Source organism: Siphateles boraxobius, unplaced genomic scaffold (genome assembly GCF_051911475.1).
Source record: "Siphateles boraxobius isolate OS27281-9 unplaced genomic scaffold, OSU_SipBor_1 2, whole genome shotgun sequence".
Classification (NCBI taxonomy): Eukaryota; Metazoa; Chordata; class Actinopteri; order Cypriniformes; family Leuciscidae; genus Siphateles; species Siphateles boraxobius.
This window is the reverse complement of record NW_027508810.1, coordinates 14,814,404-14,836,028: the sequence shown is the minus strand read 5'-3', so window position 1 is coordinate 14,836,028 and position 21,625 is coordinate 14,814,404. Positions and strand designations below refer to the sequence as shown.

At 38.8% G+C, this 21,625-nt stretch overlaps 1 protein-coding gene across 11 annotated transcripts in view; it reads right to left on the bottom strand.

Annotated features, from left to right (window-relative positions):
- Window positions 1–21,625, bottom strand: part of mid2 (midline 2) — a 164,586-nt gene that overhangs the window by 37,976 nt on the left and 104,985 nt on the right. For 7 of the 11 annotated variants that reach the window (XM_077236045.1, XM_077236040.1, XM_077236037.1 and 4 more), the window contains one exon: window positions 19,539–20,247. In XM_077236045.1, coding sequence (XP_077092160.1) covers window positions 19,539–20,231 — 693 coding nt within the window. In that variant the 5' untranslated portion in view covers window positions 20,232–20,247. Of the gene's footprint in view, window positions 1–19,538; window positions 20,288–21,625 lie in introns of all 11 variants that reach the window. The other 4 variants (XM_077236038.1, XM_077236042.1, XM_077236039.1 and 1 more) reach the window with 1 other exon arrangement.

Genomic DNA, 21,625 nt, shown 5'->3' with positions numbered 1-21,625 from the left:
ACAGCTACGACACTAACAACGGGCGGTTGAGTGCGTGCATGTGTCAGCAACCAGAGCCTGCTGGGAAATGTCCCTCGCACCGGATAATATTCAAAACCAGCACTCTCTAGAGACTGGCAAACTCGCTCTAATGAGAAGCCACTGCTGTTTCTTCCCAGCCTTCGCTCTTCTAATTAATTAGACAGTCATTTAATTCTGTCTACATTACCCTTGTTTGAGGCTTGTCTAGGGAGTGCCATTAAGCTTTTAACGCAGTCGAATACACCCCCGTTCTCTCAATCAAAAAAAAAAAAAAATCAATCCCGTAATGCTGAGTTTAAAGCTTTGACCTCGTCAAACCGTCTAGCATGCCTTTGCCTTGAATCCAAATGAAAATGATACGGTGGAGTTCAGAGAGCTCAGGTGTTTTTTTCATGAGAACATCTCTTCCCTGACCTCACTTTTTCTAATAAGACAAGGGCAGGTGTACATCTACGTTTTCCTCCGGGAACAGATCCGCAAGCCTGAAGACCACAGTTTCCCTCACACACTAACCGGCATGAAGGTTAAAGGGACGAGTGTCAGAGGAATGTGCTTGCTCTCATGGGGAAGACGGATATCTTGAGGGAAAATGTGCTTCATGCAAAACAACTTAAGAGGAACGCGTTTCAGTTAATTACACCCACCGAGGACATTAAAAGGAAAGGAATTGCTCAGTTAGACAATAATTAATTTTAATCAAAAAGCAGAGCTTCTTTGAACGACGCACCGGCGCCTCTGCTTGTCAGAGTTTGAGGGGACAGGGACACTTCAGCTTCTACCAACAGACATTAGTGAGGTTAGTTAATCGTATTTTAATTGACGCAAACAAAATCAAGGCTGTGTGGGATTGAATATTATATAATATTTAACGTTAAATATGTCATGCTGTCTCAAAAGCCCTGCATAATTGTGTGATGAGTGCAGTGTTCACTTAGTTCCTTTTAGGTAGGAAATATTGGAACTTTTCTTTTATAAAATAGACTATTAAAAAAATACAGTTATGTCATTTCGACTACATCAAACATTTTTTCCCCCACATAATGTCTCCCCCCAAGCCTGAGGCAAAATATTAAGATTATTAAGAAAACAGAAAAAACAAGGTAAATGTTTACTTGTGAACTGAATGTTTTTAAAAGTATGAAAATATAATTGAATTGTGTATATTTAGGATACATAAACTGCTAGCTATGAACTATAATTAAAAAATAAATACATTTCACTGCTGGGCAATATCATTAGATAAATTAAACAAACAATTGAGAGTGTGAATATATGGAGTCAATATAATGCCACATATATTTGCAAAAGAATAATGAATTGCAAAAAGAAAAACTGTTGCGATACTTTATTCTTTTGCAAACATACTGTGGAATTATTTTGACTCCATAAAGTGGTTATTTTTTCGTTTTCTGAGCTATTTCGTTCTTCCGGTTTAAAAAGCAAAGTTGAACCAAGATCATGAAAAGTGAGGTATGCGTTATTTCGGAGTTGTGATTGGCTGCCGTGGCTGGAGAGTGTCTAGACCATCGGTTTCGAAGCTTTTCTCTGCATTACTCATGAGAATCAACTCTTTTTATCTAATCACTGCGCGGTTGGTCTCCCCTCTTCCTACCCTTGTACTTTTCCACAGCTTTACACGCCAATTTCTTGAGTCTTTTTCAAATCTGAGGTGTGAACAACCAGTACTAAAACAAGGGCTTTCATGAGAATTTGGCCTTGTATACACTTGGTATTAAGATGCGTTTGGGTCGATCGGATCATAAGTAGGCAACGGTGACACATTTCTGTTTACACCTGGTGTTTTAAAACAGGAATGCTGAGAGAACATCGTATTTGGTAAGTTTTTCGTCTTCAAACCAAACTTGGGTCTTCAGCCGACAAGTTTAAATCCCGTCTGGCTGACGTGATTCCCATAATGTTTACGCATTAAGTCAACAGGCATAGAGTAGGCGGTCTTTTGTGGTTGTTTGAATGCATTCGACCACATGAGCGTTTACACCACGAAAGCAATACGTTACAATACGTTTTCAACAACCCCTGGAAGTGGTTGAAAGTGGACAAGCTCAAAACTTTTTAGACCCCGTTTACCCCTGTATTTACATGTCGTCCACTTGTGATCCAATCAAAGAAAACGCTTCTTAATACCAGGTGTAAACAGTGCCTTTAAGTGGCTTAAGGGAGTTAGTATTTTGGACTGCCAGGTTTTCTTGTCCACACTTACAATGGCAGTGTTCAAATCCAAAAGGTTATGTACTTTAAGGCTGGAATAAATTACACAACTTTTCCCCAGATTTTTGCCCTAATTTGCAGTCTGGAAGAGTAGGCGATAGTTGCTGAAAGTCAGAGCCAGCCTGCAAATTTTGGATAGTCAGAGTTGACGATTTTCACAGAAAATTGCATTGTGTATGTTGGGTCTAGACTTTTTTTATTTTAATTTTTTTTTTAGCATTTTTAGCTTCAGACTGTGAATCCATCAGTTGGAGGATATCAAATAGGTTTGTTATTTTGAGCCTATTTCACTTTTCATGCATCTTCTTGTATTCGGTGTGTGTGATCCACAGTTGTTTAGTGTATGATACCCAGTTTTCCTCGTTAACCATTCACAAAGTGTGTGATGCCTAGTTTTTAAAATCTCTTCAGATTTACAAGATGTAAAATATTCCAGCTTTTACTCTCTGATAAGATCATGTTTCAGACCACTCACTTATCAAAAAAACACCTGAGAGAGCAGGGAGTAAAACATGGGAGACGTAGAGGTGGACGCTTTTTTGGGTGAACTTGCGTTTTTAAACTTAAAACTGGCAGAAAGAGAGGCTGACAAGGCCATTATCTCCTCTTACTGAATGGCTGGGAGCCTGATATTGGCGTCTGCTTGAAAGAGGAACATTGGGGTCACAGCTTATGGCCATTGTGGAGAAGGAGCGAACTCTGGGTCATTGCAGTAGAGGTCACAGCATAAAAAAAGACATGCAAAGCTGATGAAACTACATGATAAAAATGCACGTCAGAGGCTGTTACACAAAAAACCTAAGCCCTAGAGAGGATCAAGAGGTCTCAGATGCAAAATAAAGACGTGATTTATTTATAGCCACAAGTGATTCATTTATAGCCACAAAACTTCTGAGACTCTTTTTCTCTTTTGGAAAGATCCTGTCCACTCCATTTGACTTTATAACCGTTTCCGAACTCAACCCTGCACGCTCCACGTAATCATAAGCTAAAGACAACTTTCAGCCTGTCACCCGTCTTTGACAGGCAGCGTAACAAACGGTTTATTCAGAAAAATTAATTTGCAGAAACAAGCCTTGGTTCATCTGCCAATGAGTTAAGTGCTATCAATTTGGACAAGCATGAACACTGACTCACGTGGCATGTCTGCTAAATGGCTTTACATTTCATTTATGTAACAATTAACTGCTGTAGATTTTCCAAGGATTCGAATGACATGGTGATTCACTTTCTTTGGAACGGCGTGCTTGCTAGTGACGAATCGAGCTGTCCGATTAGCTTTGGGGTTCAGGTTTGTCTCGTTCTTTAGTTTGAAAGTTCACTTGGATTTTGAAGCCCAAAACATTTGGCTGTAGTTTGGTAAAGCGTACACAAGTGTGCGCAGGTGCACGGCTTATATCACCACCCAGGAATGCCGTACACTGCCTCCAGACTCTCATTAGGCTGTGAAAAGTGGTGTTATGAATTCAAGGTGAAAGAGGGTGGGTACATAGCAGAGGTGGAGAAAAGGAGATCACTGTTGTGCATTCAACAACATGAAATTATTCCAGCTGCACTCAGGGAACAACAACAAATCTACAATTGCCGCTTACAATGTACACTCTAGAGATATTGTGAATGCTGTAAATCATTTGACGGGGCTTTAAATGAAAACAAAATTAATTGTTCTCATTTAAGTTCTCATTGAAACTCACATCAATGCAGGTCTATTTTTCCTTTCTCGAAAAACATTGCCCGGGCAAATTCAGCTAATGTTAGATAACACTTGCTGCTATAATGTCTTTTAGGTCCGAGGTAAATGGTTTGAGTGCTCCTCAACTCAGAGATAGTGATGTTCTCTGGCATATCTGTCATACATATTCACTCTTTCCATCTCTTGAAACTGCAAAGCATTAGCTAACCACCCGCAAATCAGTTTAAATGTGCTAAATGAGCTGAAATAGTGCTGTAACTTATATATTTACATTATTTTCAAAACAAAACATGCCTCCTTTCTATGTAAATGCGGCTTGCCATAGTTTTGGACCAGTTTTATAAACAACAACATTGAAATTTGTCTGGCACCTCTGAATGATGGCTGCGGGAAACTTAAAACTTGATCAGTTCAGGCAAGTTTGAAATTTCATATATTACTCCTTTGAACATGAATTATTATATTAATTAATCTTTCTTTCTCACACTTCCCATAATTCCTCTCCCTTGGAGACCTTCATGTTTGTAAGTTCTGCAGAGTAGGACATGTTGAGCAGAAAGTCTCAAAACAAACGTCCTTCTCAATTGAAAACCCATAAATCCATAGATTAGCAATACCCGGATAAGTGACTCAAATACAAAGCAAGAGAAAACAAGAATTCCCTCTCTTCAGGCAGAGCACATGGGCCGGCATGTGCAGGGACTTGCCATTTGAAACCTTCAATTGTGGATGAAGGGTGAGTCATGCTGTCGCCCTGCATCAAGAGACCTTCTGTCCTCATCTTCCACATGTTGTCCATCTCTCTCTATCTAATCTTGATTGCTGTGAAAGAGCAAGGCTGCCAACGGCCAGAAAAAGATTGGGTCAAATTCTAGAAAACTGACCAGTGTCAATTTTACAGTGGATACAACTGTATGGGAATGCCTTATTTCTGCTATTACTTTGCATAAAAAGACTCCACTCAAATATTTTGGAGAAAATTCAAAAATTATTAACTTCATAAATGTGCACCCATTCTAAAACAAATTCAAGTAAGCTACAGATAACCAAGCAAATATTTAGTGATTATAATGCTTAAAATAAAATGTTAATAATATTTAATAAAATAAAATAAAATAAAAAATATATAGACATAGTAAAAATATACATACTATTTAGTTACTGCCACATTTCTCGGTTGAAATTAAGCCATAAAAAAAAAAACATTTATAAATAAATGTATTCTTTAGATTCCCCCCTATTTCAGTATTGTTTTGTATTGACATTCAAAACCTACCAATGATGTCAAAATGTCATATACCAAATTATGACTGATTTTTATCGCAAATCATCTTACAAGCATTGCACAACTTGCAAATCTACGTATAATACAACATGCCAAAATATCACAGTAAATCAAGACAGATCTGCGCACGATCATCCATATATCTACATCTGCTTCTGGCAGTCAGTATACTCCTGCCTCCCTCGAGAAAAAAAAAAAAAAAAAAAAAAAAAAAAAATACAATTTCAAAAGGCACATTTGCAGACGAATAGAGCGCTATACATAAAATTGCACTGACATCTCTTGATTCATCACAGCAATCCTGAGAAAAAGATTTCACAAGCAGCCGTCTCTAACACACTAAAGCTCCGAACTCGGGCAACACTATAATCTTGAGCTGGACTGGAAGGTGACTTTAAATACAGGCGGTCATTTCTGTAGAGTACCGAACGACTTCACACAGACAAAACTTCTCTGAAGTGTCAACATGTTTTCAAAGGCGGATAAAAAGGAGTGTTGATGCCAAGAATGACAAGTGCTGCTTTCTTTAAGGGTTCACAGCAAAGACACGGCCTAGTTCTCAAACCGTAGGAGACTGAGATGGGGATTTGAGATGCACAACAGGGACGACTGTAGTCTCACAGCAGCAACAGACACTGAAACTACTGTATCACGCTCCGAACTACAGTTCTCAGTGTCTAATTGGCTACATAAGAGTGAAAAATCCCTTTGATGGCTTTTGAAACACTCTGGATGATAGTCTCCAAACCACACAGCTTTATGCGAAATTCTGTCAGAACTGTGTGATCTGGGTTTTTAAAAACGCAAGCGAGCTATAATAACAACAGATGCAGAGTCGTGATAGCCTCTGCAGCACATCCAAACCATTAGATATTTGTCTATAATAAATACCAATGAGAAATGCTTGAGCCAAATGAGTCACTAATAAACTGCAGCTCAAAACTGTGTGGAAGGAAGTATGTAATAAAAAAAAAAAAACTAGGCTGACTTCCTGTTATACGAACCATGGCTCTGTAGCGCTTTCAAAACATTGTATATCAAGGCTTAAAATTTGGTTCATTATGGGTATCACACACAATTTAAACAAGTCTTAAAAAGCAGTGTTATTTTAGCAGTATTTATATACCATTATAGTATTTATTGTTATTTTAAATTTGCTAATAATTTTATATTTTCAGTTTCTAGTATTATTTTTCAGTCCTAGTACTTCAACTTCAACTTATTTTATTTCTGTTAGTTGCAAAATCAACATTTCTTATTTTTCATTTGAGTATTTAAGTTTAAGTTTCACATTTAATAATAATATTTTATTTTATTTTATTTCAGCTTTATTTCAATTACACGACTTCTAATAATTTGAGTTCTGGTTAACAGTAACAACACTGCTTGGAAAATTCAATGAGTGAATCAAACCAATGAGTGATTCAACCAATGAGTGAATCAACCAATGAGTGAATCAAATCAATAATTGTGTCTTTCTATTGGACTGTAACTCCAGTCAGTGTGTCTGAACCTGCATCGGCAGCTCATTGGACTCTTGATAAGTTTTGTACCAACATGCTGTGACCTGCATTGCGTCAATAACGAAAAAGGCTTCTCAAACATTTGCTGAACGTTGGTTGAAATGTTAATCAACATTGGTTAAAAACATCCCCAGGGCTCATAATGAATAATGAGCTGTTAAATCTACTAAATGTATGGCACTGCACATTTAACAACTAATGGTACAAAACATAAATATTAATTTAACATGCAAATGGAACTTCTTACATCGTGTCTATGAAGCAGTGCAGCAAATCTGGATCGCTACAATCATTATCAATGAAGCTGTCTACGCAACAAGCATGAGACTTTGCTCGCTTGTAGAGTAACAAAAAACACAGCAACAGCATTTTTGATGGCTAATGCTATCAGGGATGCTCTGCTGCAGGAAGAAGGAGGCTACTTAAAACTAGCAAATATTTATACATACACAATGTCTTGCTGTCAAAATCTTTCTCCAGATCAGTAGATTCATTACACTTACAGCGTGTCTACATCGGACGTGAGCGCCACGATGTGATGCGACCACAGACAATAGACGTTTAAAATCAGTTATGTTGTCTACAGTGGATGCGGCAGGATGCGCCACGACACAACTTTTTATCACAACTATTTTTCTTCTGTTAAATCAACTTAGATAACTAAGCTGGTTCAAATAACATATTTTGAGTTTCGGTGGGAACTCAATCTGCTTTGTATAAAAAATTAAAATTTGTATTAATGTAACATTGTATTAATTAAAATTTTATTTATAAATTTATAATATTTATAATTTATATAATTTATAATATTTTTAAAATTTTACCGCAAACAGATAACTTACTATTATAAGTTAAACCAACACTATTTTTTTTGAAGTGTACAGTTTAGAGAAAAAAACAAGCTGAGACATTTTTCGAAATATCTCCTTTTGTGTTTAAAAAAACATCGGATAGGGAAAGCTCTGGCTTCGTGTGGATGTGGCCTTATACCAAATGTCCCATTTTTTAAGAGGATGTGGAGGAAGTTAAAAATCTTTTAACACGTAGCACAGTGGATCAATGTCAGTTTTAAATCAATAGACCAATCGGATGAATCTGGGGATGTGATGAGCAACTTAAGTGTATTTAGTGTGTAGCAATGGTGTATAGGAATTAATGTACCTCTAAAAGTGCCTTCTGAACAATTTCGTTGCGCTCTGTATTGATTTTTTTAATGCAAGAACACATTCTGGACCCTGAGAGGGTACCTGATTATTTGTTTATGACACGACTTTGACAAATTAAAGCTTTTTTAGACCAGATTAGTTTTGTATGGAGAGGTAGGACAATGTAATAATTATCAGACTTTCTCCATTCATGTAATCCAGTCTGGTCGGGCCATGTCAGTAGTTGTTCAATGAATTCATAAAGATTGTGAATTATCAATCATGCTGGTAACGAATAAAGCATCTTTAACCTACTATAAAATGTAAAGAATAAAATAAAAAATAAATTAACATACCAGTAAAAATCCATTGAATCTACTCTCCACAGCCCATGTCCAGCCTGAATGCCATTTAACTATAAATCACTCCAAGTGTCTCAAGTGAATGTTGGTCAATTAACAAGTAAATGTTTTATTTTGAAATAAATGTTAAAAGATTTTAAATTAAGTCTAAATAGTATTTTTAATGCATAACATTTGTTGATCATATAAAGCAGAAATGTTTTGCTTTTTTTGGCATCTAATTTTACAGGATAGAGTATGAGACACGCTACAGATCGGACTCAAACCCACATTCCCCTGAACACAACAGCTTTTATGTGTCACGACACTCAAGGATGTACACTACTCACTGTGCAACGGCCCCAAACTAAGCATTGCGACTGGAGCAGAGAGAAAAGGGGACTTTGCGAGTGTGTATATGTTGTTCAGAGACTGTTGTCTGTTTTTCTAAAAAAAAAAAAAAAAAAAAAAATTTAAGAATAATAAAACAAAGAAAGGACATAATTGATCTGCAAAAAGTGAACAAATAGCCCTTTTAATGTGCATTGCAGGATTATAAATTCAGTAATGTGAGCAAGATTCACTGCATTTTGTTTGAAATGCAATTCATCCTCCTAATACCAAATATATGCTTATGCTTCATATTTAGAATCTTATGCATAAGATTTTGTGCATAATGTTTGGCGGCAATGCAGAAGCATAATGCAAAATGCAGTTCACAAATGCATAATACGGAGCACAAACGTATTTCAGTGATTTTTATATGCATCACTTAACTTGTGCGAACTGACGTTCAATATTACATCAACAGAAACAATTACTTTACAGACATATGTCCCAAAAAACTAATAGGGCTTAAAGACATTTTTACTTGGGATTACAATCCAATGACATTTTCATTTCAAAAAACAAAAAACAACAACGACATACTAATCTTTGTGTGTGTATATATACAAACATACGCACACACACACACACACACACACACACACACACACACACACACACACACACACACACACACACACACACACACACACACACACACACACACACACACACACACACACACACACACACACACACACACACACACACACACTTTCTTTTGCAGGAAATTCTTCACATTTTTACACAAGAAATGTAAGTAAATAATCAATTTCAAATAAATGTTATAATTAATTATCACAACAATGAAGCAACCGTTTGATCTAAATTTACAAGCAAAGGATCTTCTCCAATGAAGAAGCTTCCCACAGCTGTTAGTTGGTGCCTGGTGGGGGGTAAATAAGAAATTCCATTTATAATTGACTTGTGCTAAAATTGTCAGTTTACCTTGCTTTTCTGTACTGATAGGGAGAGAATTTTGGATTGTATTGTGATGCAGAATGTATAATTACGTAGATGGCACAAACTATTTTTACCTCCCCGGGTTCTAATCTTCTAGAATAATTAGCATGCATGGCACAAGACTTAACGCTAGAGTCAAGATAAACAGACTGTATGATGGGAAATAAGCTCACTGCTGGAATTCTCCTGTGGCAGATTTGTTGGACCCGGTGCTCTTTGACACTTGCACTAAGGACAGCTGATAGGTGACATTTTTAACAGTCCATTAAGGATGGCTTTGGGAATAAAGCATGCATGATGTGCCTGCTCTTTAAAGTGGGCTGAATAGGCAAGGAAAAAATCTCAGAAACCTTAGAATGAAAATTCAGTCTGGGACTCGTAATATATCTCATTTTCCAGACTCTTTTAAACACATGAAATGAGTAAGACTTGAGAGCAAGGCATGCTCCAAGGACAAACTGTGCCAACATAATACTTCCTCGCTGGTGAAGATAGAAGATTAATATTAGTTTGCTTTTAGAGGTCTGTTGAATAGAGAATGTGATATTTAAACACATATAGTCCCTTACATTTGCTTATATTAAATGTTTAAATAACTATAGTGAGAATTAAATTGCATATCGATTTAGCCTAAATTCCCAGTTTGGCCCAGATTGATTTAGTCTAAATTCAAAATTCAGCTTTGCCATCACAGGAATAAATTACATTTTAGAATATATTCAAATATTTTTGGTAAAATAGTGAGCATTAGAGACTTATTTAAGAAACATTAAATAATCCTACTGACTCCAAAATTTTGAACAGTAGCCTCAGCCTGTTTTTTGTTTAAAAAAAGGGACAATACCATTCATACGACCAACATACTGTAAAACAACAACAACAACAACAAACCCCTGATTTCATGGGGTCATTATGCTAGTTGCATCTTGTCCGATGTTCACAGTGACCTTCATTGGTCTGTGATAAGATCCAAGCTGTCTGTCTCTTCAACTCATTGGCAGAAGTAGAGATAAGCCGAAGGGGAAGAATAGGTGAAGGGAGGGCTTGTCATAGTCAATGAGTGTCCCAGGGCAGGCAGAGCCAGTTCGGTATTCCTCAGAGGACGAGAAACATGGAGAGAGGTCTCAGAATCAATGCAGACGTGCTTGTGGTCTCCCATTCTCCAATCTTGTTCTCTCCTAGAACAGGCAGTGTTCTTGGCTGTTGGACAACATGCTTCAGTCATGCAGGATGAGCTGGAATGACCACAGCCTTTCCTGATGAAGAGAGGCCGCAGGAAATTCCTACCTTGGACTGTCTTCTGACATTTCAACTCGCATCCCTAGCAGAGATAATGGATGACCCATGTCACCTCAGTTTTAAACTGCTGGGATCAGAATAGCTCGGATGGAAGTGGATGCGGAACAATTAAACGATTTTTGATCTTTGAAAACATGGCCGGAAAAGATGGAAAGACAAAGCATTTTTGTTCACAATCGACCACAACCCACGCAGAACACAATAAAGAGTAAAGAATGTATTAGGAACCGCACTAGATCCTGGAAACTGTTGACTGACAAAGATGGAGGAATGCAGATAAATGCCACCACATCAAAGCTTGAACAAAACCAATTCTGTGTGAAAACCACAGTGAGGTCTGCGGTAGAGAATCAGGGAGAGAGAAAAAACATCAAAATGCTGAGTGAAAATTCCAAACTCGTATGACTTTCTTCTGTGTGACACAAAAGGAAAAGTTTTGAAGAATGATCTGGTCGCTATTTCCACAGCTTTTGTCAAAAACAGTTATCAAAAAAGTGGTCTATATAACTCTTAAATGTTTTTCAGTAGCATGACAGTAGCTCAGCTGCTTTTAAAACAGAATAGCTTTTACTTTAACAAGTTAATTTTTTCAACATGTAGTGACAGTGTAAAAAAATGCTACATTGCCATTATAGTTTTAGCTTTATAGTTAAGCTTTTCGATGGAATAATCAAGTGAATCGATTCATTTGGATAGTGCATTTATACAAATAATAATAAACCACATTCGGTTGTTATTTCAGTTTAATTTTCAAAGACTTTTAGTTTGTCTTCATTATTTCCTGTTTCCTTTGTTGTCATGGTTACTAAGTATGTTTTCATTGGTTGTCAGGATTGTCAAGCTCAGGGGCTCCAGTACGTCATCGAGCCCCGTTTTAGACCTGCCCAAAAAATCCGGAAAATAGCAATGGTGGAAAACTGTTTAACGGTCTAACTCCACAATTCAGTTCTTCACAGTTCACAGTCTTTGTAATATGTTTTAGCAATACATTTCTAACATTTATAATATGTTTAGAATTTTTTTTCCAAATTGCCTTTACAGGGACTTTAAAGCAGCACTATGCAGTTTTTTTTTAGCTCAACTGAACAGCTTCAGAGTTATTGGAATGGTTATATGACTCTTTTCGGGTTGAATGGTGGTCGTCTCGCCCCCCTCTGGTGCCTGTTACTGGAAAAAACGCACTTGAAACTTTGGGCCGGCGATCCGCCGGCCTCAGCGTCAGAAAATATCACGTGATTTCAGCTCTCGCGATTTAACAAATTGCTTTACGGCACTGCACACATTACATGCATGCACGCCCCCATCCAGGATCCGGATAGCTATAAGAACAACTATCGTCATGGCTAAACCGGCATATAAGAAGCAGAAAGCTAGGAAAGCATTGTCGGAGGAACAGAGAAAGTGGAAACAGCAGACTGACCGAGCAAGGAGTCAGACACGAGTAAACATCGGACCTGCGTTTTCAGAATGGAGAAAAAAACGAAGAAAGCGTGGTCGGAAGAGTCTAGAAAAAGGTAATGAGAATCTGACAGCACGAGGAACCGGACAAGAGTCCTACTCGCTCAGGCTTTCACTGTTAAAGTTGATTCCTGCGCTTATCATGAGAACAGTTGTCAATATCTCACATAATTATCAGGACATAAATAAGCCTACACGTTGTCAACAGTGTAAATGAGCGCAATTTGCAAACTATTATGATAAATTGCAATAATCATGTCTAACAACATTTACATTTATTCATTTAGCTGACGCTTTTATCCAAAGCGACTTAGGCCCAAACCCAATTCTACCCCTTTGCCCTTCGTCTACCCCTACCCCTAACCCTTCGCCTTCCCCTTGACCCTTGAAACAGAGTGGCAAGGCTTAGGGGTGAAAATATTCCCCTAAGAAATGGGACACCACTGCTACACCGTTACACGTCATTATACGTCGTAGCGCCTACGTCACAGGAGATGCGCCGATGTTTATCACAAACTGCCAAGATGCCGTCGACAGCTGCAGTCATCTCAGTTGCGTGGGTCAGTTATTTTTTTGCATTTGTCTTGTGACGTAAGTTTGCTGGTGGATCAGTTTATGGTAACGTTATATATGATGGCTGCAAAATGGACTTATTTGGACTTAAAGAAACGTTGCTCTCCGTCAGACTGGTTGATCTGATCATGTTGCAAAAAGCACGAAACTGTAAGCACTGTTCGTTTATATCATGTTCACATATAACCACAAGAAAACAATGCGTTCATAGCAGATGTACGGTAAAATATAAGCCAATTGCCTTCCGTGATTACATTCACCAATTATCAGACATGTAAATATGTTTTGCGGGACTATCGTTAGCAAACTATAGCGATTTTGGTGATTTTTTTTTTTACAAACGTTTCTTTGAAGAAACTGACCGTAAATATGAACACAAGATTGAATGTAACATAAAGCAAATCATTATTTGTTGTTAAAATACTTATTAAAGCCCAAAATTCGTACATTTATGGGTCTTGTTTTTTGCTTGGGCAGCCATTTTGCGTCTGTAGCTGGTGTATGCAGTGACACTTCTCATACCCCTTCGTTTGAAGTGTGGTCCCGAAAAATCTTCGTTTGAAGGGCTATCTGGCCCTTCCCCTTAGCCCTCCCCCTCCAACCAAAAGAGAATCGGGACAGCCTACCCCTTCACGTGCACGTGCAAAACAGAGGGGAAGGGGAAAGTGAAGGGGTAGAATTGGGATTAACCCTTACAATCGCTATATTTCAGAGGTTGCACGCCTCTGGAGCAACTAGGGGTTAAGTGTCTTGCTCAGGGACACATTGGTGTCTCACAGTGGATTTGAATCCGGGTCTCTCACACCAAAGGCATGTGTCTTATCCACTGCACCATCACCACCCTGCGAATGTGCTTTATTTATATTGTTAGGGGAGGGCCCAGCCTCAGTAGCTCCTGTGCGTCATCAAGTAGGGGCGTGTCCAGGAGCTCAGGGGCTCCAGTGCATCATCGAGCCCCGTTTTAGACCCGCCCAAAAAACAACATCATAATAACGGACATTGTTATGAAATAATGCGATGAACATGATGTAACTGTATTTATGTCATCTGGCATTTAGGCTCAGGTTAGCCTAACGCGGTAGGCTACTTTATTATTATAAAGTGGAGAGGCCGTGAGTGCAGATCATAGACTGTCATGCTCTGCGTGAGTTGTATTTACGACAGTAACGCTAAATACAAGTGCTCTACAGCGACTCTAGGGGTTGCTGTTTGACAAAAACGGAATTCCTGCATAGTGCTGCTTTAAAGATTGTTCATTGTAATTTCATGTAGTGACCAACAGAGGCATCAAACTTTCTCCTTTTGTTACATGAAGAATGCAAGTCATATAGGTTTGGAAAAACAGTTAATTTTGGGTTGAACTAACTCTTTAAATACGGCATTCCAAAGTAAAACAGCTTGCACAAATAACTTTACAGAACCACGACAGGCCAAATAAGAAATAAAGGTAGAACATGAGTGCAAAAGAATCTACATGAATTAATAATACATAAATCCCATTTCAAAGAGGGGCAAGACCGAGTGGAATAATCTCTTAAAACCAGAGCCAGTTCAGCTTTTAATCCCACTCTCTGAGCATTACTGATATTGTCCATCATGTATGCAGCTGGAAGATGATATATGTGGTGCTTTGCACTTCACACCACAGCACAAAGCAAAGAAACACCCCATTACCCACCCACCCCCACTGAACTTGTAGACCAAAGAGGAGAGAGAAGGTGGATCACATTGTAAGGCTGATGACTCCACTTCACTGCTCTTAAAAGCTTTTCAGTTCCTCTCGGCATTAATTGTGTATGCGGAGTTAAAGGTTCAAAGCAGTTTAATAACAAGCCTCTATATTCACCTCTGATAACCTGTCACTAGTATATCTCTTCACAGCTTGCACCATGCATTACACGCATGTGGTCATTTTTGCATGCAATCATGTGCCAGGTATGTGCACGCTTATACAGGAGAGAGTAAAAAAGCCCCAAAGAATGTCTCGGAACGCCTACATACAGAAACAACTAGCACTCTTGCTTCACTCTGTTCTCACGCAGCTGCAAAAAACTGGCACGCTAACATACAGATGGGAGAGAAAAAGAAAAGAGACATGTTCCAAAAAGCAATAATAGCAGCAAAATCCAGTAAAACACATTTTATTTTATAGACTATTACCAGAGTTGAGGCATAACTAACTAAAAGGAGAAATGCTACTTATTTAACTGTGCTTTTCAGTAGCGTGACCATAGATTAGCTGCTTTTAATTCAGAACAGCTTTTCCAGTAACAAGTTGCTCTCTCTCTCTCTCTCTCTCTCTCTCTCTCTCTCTCTCTCTCTCTCTCTCTCTCTCTCTATATATATATATATATATATATATATATATATATAGTTTTTTGAGCAATACAAAGTCTTTTTCTAATATAGTACATAATCATTTTCTAAAACAAATTTCAATATTAGTACTAAAATAATACAATATTTAAAACAAATGCTGCTGTTCATTACTGTTTTTTTTTTGGTAGTTTATTAATATATATACATATATTAGACACATTTAATTTCTTTAAATTATGACTGGCTTGTATCCTAAACTACCGCTTCAAAATAGGTTGCTACACTGACTATAATATTGAGGGTCACAGTCTCTCCTCTGAATATGGGTGTAAGTCAGAGCACAGCTGTAAGTGCACAGAAAATCCGTACCTTTCATTACCCTCAATGAGGAGTATTTCCATAACGCGTAGATTCATGCCATGCCATGATATATTGCCTAATGCATTATCTCTTCTAAACACCTTGGGCTAAATGATAGGCAAAACCGGGCCAATGTGTCTGCAGTAGGGAAATCTGGCTGAGGCTGAGGTGGAAGGAAAGCCCAGGTCATATCAAGCACCTTTTCAGCTGACTGGCTCTTTTGGCTTTTAAAACTGTCTGTTTTTGAAAATGACCCCAACGGCCTACTGATGGCTCACTGAATGCAGCAGAATTGGGCGAGCTGGTGTCTGCTGAGCTGGGCTCATATATCTGTGAGAAGATAGACGGCTTCCCTAAGGAGCTTAGAGTAAGAGGCCCAAACGCCAAACCGGGTGGAACTTTAATCAAAGCTGACTGCTGCGACTTGCAACTTTTCCGAAAAAGAAATTAAGCCTTTAATCGCCACTTTTTTTCCATATTTTGTGTTTTGGCTCTGTAAAACCTAATCCCTGAGTGTTTGTGAGACTGCTGTCATGCTTTAAAGGCCATTCCGTCCAATGTTACTCATGTAAGTCTCGTTCAAACGCAGGAGACGGGTGAGATCAATAGGAGGATGGCTGAGTGCAGCGGACAGCGCACACCTAAACATAATATTTGTCTTGGCTCATTTCTGCCGCTGTTTAGAAGTGGAGACTGTGTGAAGAAGTGTTGATGAGGTTATAAACGAATGGCAGCTCATTAGCTCCTTGAAGTATTGCACACAAAGTTGAATGGCATGACTGAAGTACCTGCTCTTCAATCAATTAGCTGCCTGTAACAAAGCATGAGAGGATCAACACTGAAAACTCAATTATCAAACATATTTTTATACACTATATTTCAAAAGTTTGGAGTTAAAAGATTGTTTAATGTTTTTTAAAAGAAGTCTCTTATGCTCCTCAAGGCTACATTTATATACAGTAAAATACAGTAAAAAGAGAAATATTGTGAAATATTATTATGATTTAAAATAACTGTTTTCCATTTGAATATATTTTAAAATGTAATTTATCCCTGTGATGGCAAAGCTGAATTTTCAGCATCATTACTCCAGTCGTCAGTGTCACATGATACTTCAGATCCTTCAGACATTATTCTAATATTCTGCTTTGGTGCTCAAGAAACATTTCTTATTACTATCAATGTTGAAAACAGTTGTGTTAATATTTTTGTGGATACTTTTTTCATATTCTTTGAACAGTATTTAAAAGAAAATAATTTATTTAAATAGCATTTTTTTGGATAATGTAAAAGTATTTACTTTCAGTTGAGAGCATCCTTGCTAAAAAAGTATAAAAATTTGTTTTTCTTGTTGTTGCAAGATTAGTCTTTCCTGACCTATCCTTCACATCTGTGGAAAAAATTTAGAAAAAAAGATAAAAGATTCTGTTTAGTTGGAAGCAACTAGGGTTGTCCAATGTACAACAAAAATGTCACTATGTAAATTACCGGCATTTCAGTACCAGTAGTTTAGAGTACCAGGTATATTCGGTACCCGCTGATAGATGCTGCTTTCAAACGACCTCGTTTGCATTTGTTTGAGTGCTCTCTGCGTGTCAAAGGTTTCTATTTACAGCATGTTTTTAAAAGCGTTCAGCATTGTAGACAATCACAATCATATGTGTTGAGCGCGTGAACGAGTGGCCAATCAGAGGTGCTAGTCAGTAAATTACTCAAAATCCTCTTAATATTGATTTACAAGCAGGGACCAGAATCAAAACTCACATGAATGTGCACAAAAGTTTCATTTGACTAAATCACTAACACAACGCGAATGTTGACTAGGAAACGGCAGAGCTCATTTAAACGCGTGGAACTGTTTGAATCATCATCATCATCATCCACCGTGAAGCTTACGTACAAACAAGGATTTCTCATTTTACTTGAGCCGGAAAAAGATTAAAAGTTTGAAACCCTGAGCCCTGACGGCGTCTTTACGCTCTCTCTCTCTCTCTCTCTCTCTCTCTCTCTCTCTCTCTCTCTCTCTCTCTCTCTCTCTCTCTCTCTCTCTCTCTCGCTCTTTCTCAGGTTGTGAATTGGAAGTTCAAAGTCAGACAGGTTCAAAGCTTTAGCAGGGGAACATTCGAATAAGCTTCTGCAATGTAGATACAAAACCCAATACAGACGTTTTGCATTAAAAATGCATTTTAGACCTGGCATCTTATTTTACACATAGCACAACTTTTTTAAAACGTCAATACCATTAATGATACCGTACGGAATGTGTACACCTACAGCGCAAGAGGTAATTATGGAGACAACATTCCAATGAGTAATTCAAACCGAGGTAATCCTCTCAGTCCGCCGGGATTCCTAGAGGAAATTAAATGTCGATCTGGATGCTGTAACCTTTGCATACTGCCAGCCTCTTTTCGGTTTCCCTGCAAGAAGACCTTGGGACAAAAGTAGAGCAACTTTCTCAGCTATCAACTTTCAGCAACACACAATGAAGTGCATCTACCACAATTGAGGTAGTTTCAGCAGAGCCTCGTTCGTTTTCTTCAAAAACCAGGGCGAGCATGCACCAATGATCGGAATTTCCTTTGTGTGAGCTGGTGTGAACAAAGAGGTCAACCGGGATACGAGATCACAGGGAGATCACATGTGCCCTCTATGCCTGCTATAATAATGCTGATGCAGAAGTCAATGGCGGCCTATTCATGAGAGCGAGATTATGATGGTGTAAAGGCCTCTATGTGGGCTCATATTAACAAATCCACCCCATGAGAACTCAACAAGCACATAGCATAAGCGACCTTAGCCTGCTCTTCTCTTGCAACTCAACCCTCGCAGGGATAACAGAGGTAATGGGAGGCTGATCTAGAGGAAACCTATAAAGAACTGCTCGGAAGTTATGATGGCATTGACAAGACAAGGCACGCATGTAATTCTGGCCTTCTGCAGCTGCGAATGATTATACTGACGGGGCGCAACTGTATTCACAGGTTGGGAGCTCTGTGGCTCTGTGTGAGCTTCTGTATTTTAGCCCTGATTCAGCAATCAGGCTCTTTGTAATAGGTCAGCATTGCGTTTCAGTGCCGAACAGAGAATGGCTTTAGGGACTGCAAACTCATCTAATATGATAATGAGTCTTACTCAAAGGAACAGCTGGGCAGTTCTAGCTGCTACTATGCATGAAGCACTCCACTATGAAGGCCGACAAATATTGCATAGAATGGGTTAGCTTGATGCTAATGAAATGAAATTAGCTTTCTAAAGAGAACAAAAAAACAATTTTGCATAAATAATGGTAAATGATGCAGGACAACAAAGATTTTACAAAAGAGATCACCTTGTACTATTTCACTTAAAATCAGTAAATAATGACCCTTTCTATTGCTTAGTAGCACTTCATTATAGAAACAGCTGCTTAAGGCAAGGCACTTTAGGAAATAACAATGTGTTTTTTTTATAAATGTACCTTCGGTTTTTTAATCCGTATTCCCAAATTCATAATCCATTCGCTATCGCAATCTGTTCCCACAGTTGACACACATGATTCTTATTAAGTCTTTGTCTATTCTACTTCAAATTATAGAATAGAATTTAAGCATGCAGTTAAGACATATTTGATGTATTCAAATTAATTATACACAATAAAACAATATACAAAAAGATTTGATAACAGAACTGTGAGCTTGTTCTGTTCTTATGTCGGTAGACTAGAGATTTCTAGGGATGGAATTGTTAAACCGAGGGAACAATTTAAGAATCTGTGAGTATGGTTTATAAACTATGGGGACGAATTGAAAAACTGTGGCCATGATTTGTGTCTCTTGTTTTTATTTCTCCTACAGGTGACTTCCCGGGCTCCCTATGATCAGTATATTGATATCTATTAGTTACATTTTCTACCATATTCACTTGGGGTGTCTTGCTTTAAGAATCAAGTTCAGGACTCACCTTAAGCTTGTCGAAGCGATCACTAAGCGAGGTGACCTGATGCTCGCGGTGCCGTCCCACCAGCTTGCAGAGAGCGCAAATCAGCTGGTCGTCCACCACGCAGTACATGTTCACCTTCTCGTTCTCATGCTCCAAGCAGGCCAGCCCACGCAGCTGAGCATCCGCCACCGGCTCCACCAGACGATGGCTGGTGAAGGGCTTCTTATTGGGGTGTGTGGCCCGCAGGCAGCGGTCGCAGTACGACACCTCGCATGTGACGCACGTCTTGACCGCCTCCCGTGGGGGCTCCTGATCGCAGAACTGGCAGCCGACGCGCTCTAGGGACATGGCGCTGCTAGCGGGGCTGCCCCTCGCGCTCCCGCCGAGCGTGGCGCTGTAGGGCCGAGGCCGGCGACTCTCGTTGGGGGAGTTGGGCCCACTGACGGAGGCCTTCTGAAAGCGGTCGATGATGTTCTGCAGCGTCACATTGCGCTTTAGGCCCTCCAGGCCGCGCTGATTGAGCGTGATGACGTAGCGGCAGGTAGGGCACTGGAAGGCGGAGATGGACTCGAGAGGCTTAGTGCTGGAGCAGTGCGATACCAGGATGCGGTGGGCGCAGTTGAAGCACAGGCTGTGGGCGCAGGGTAGCAGGAGGGGGTCCTCAAACAATTCCAGGCAGATTGGACACGTCAGCTCGGACTCCAGTGTTTCCATCTTCAATTGAACCGATCTAAAGGTGACATCAAATCCCACAGAAGCTGGTCAGTCACCTGTGCGGCGGATAGCTACGGGTTAGTGGCAAGCAACTTTAGTGTGGCAAAAGCAGCACAACGAGAAATTCCGCTCAAAAAACAAAAAGGACACAAGGTATAAATTCAGTGACTTGTGTTTATAAGGTTTAAATCAGGAAATTGCTAACACTGGCAGCTATAAAGAATACTAAAAATAATATGAAAACTAGTTGTTGTTTTTTTTGAAACAACTAAACACACACACACACACATACACACACACACACACACACACACACACACACTCACATATATATATAATATATATATATATATATATATATATATATATATATATATATATATATATATATATATTCTGTATTTTTTCAATGTTTTTGTTGTGTACTGATGCTGGGGTAATATTGCACATCCTGACAATAATAACTTTGATCACAACTGAGAAAAAAAAATCACATTTTTAAAAATAAAGGTTCTTTATTGGCATCTGTGGTTCCAGGAATAACATTTAACATCCATGGAAATGTTCCAATCGAAAAGATTCTTTAAAGCGAAAAAAGGTTATTTTGAAAATTTTGTTTTGGTTCTTTGGGGAACCAAAAATGGCATTCTTCTGGCATCACTGCAAATGATGGAACCTTTATTTTTAAGAGTAAAAGATTGATTTTTGAGCGGAAACTCACTAGTTGTAAGCAGTTTGGTAAATGGTAGCAAGCATAAATTGATTTGTTAACAACAAAGCATTTTATTTGGCTCAATAGTGGCAGCATGTTTAAGCTATTAGTTTTACATGGAAACATGATCAAGGATTGCCTTCAAGCTGCATTGTCATTGTGAAAGACAAGGATTAAATAGGCATGCATGATTTTCCATTCACTTCTATCCATACACATATGCTTTGGAACAGTGAACAGCACAGCAACACGTACGCACGCACACACACATACATGCTAAGCTAGGTCACACGTTTTTTAGGCCAAAACATTTTGTGTCACATACAGCAAACATCTCCTCACTATCCGCTAGCTGCCTGTCCCCTGAACACACTGTAAACAAAACACGGTCTCTGCAGACACCCCAGGCTCCAGTGGCGTGCAACGGGGTAGGGGGGTGGGGGGGGATGGGGGGGCAAGCCCCTGCCCCTCTTGTCTCAAAATGTATTGGGTCCCTCTCTGATAATTGTCAATAATAATAATTATTATTATTATAAATAGTATAATAAATAACAATACACTTATAGACTGTTGCCATTTACAATAATCGCCCTTTTTCCTGGTTAGCGAATTTACCCATGATTCATAGCGGGTTTGAACTGGAAACAGGTTGTCCTTTTCCGGTTTGAAGCTTTATTAAGAT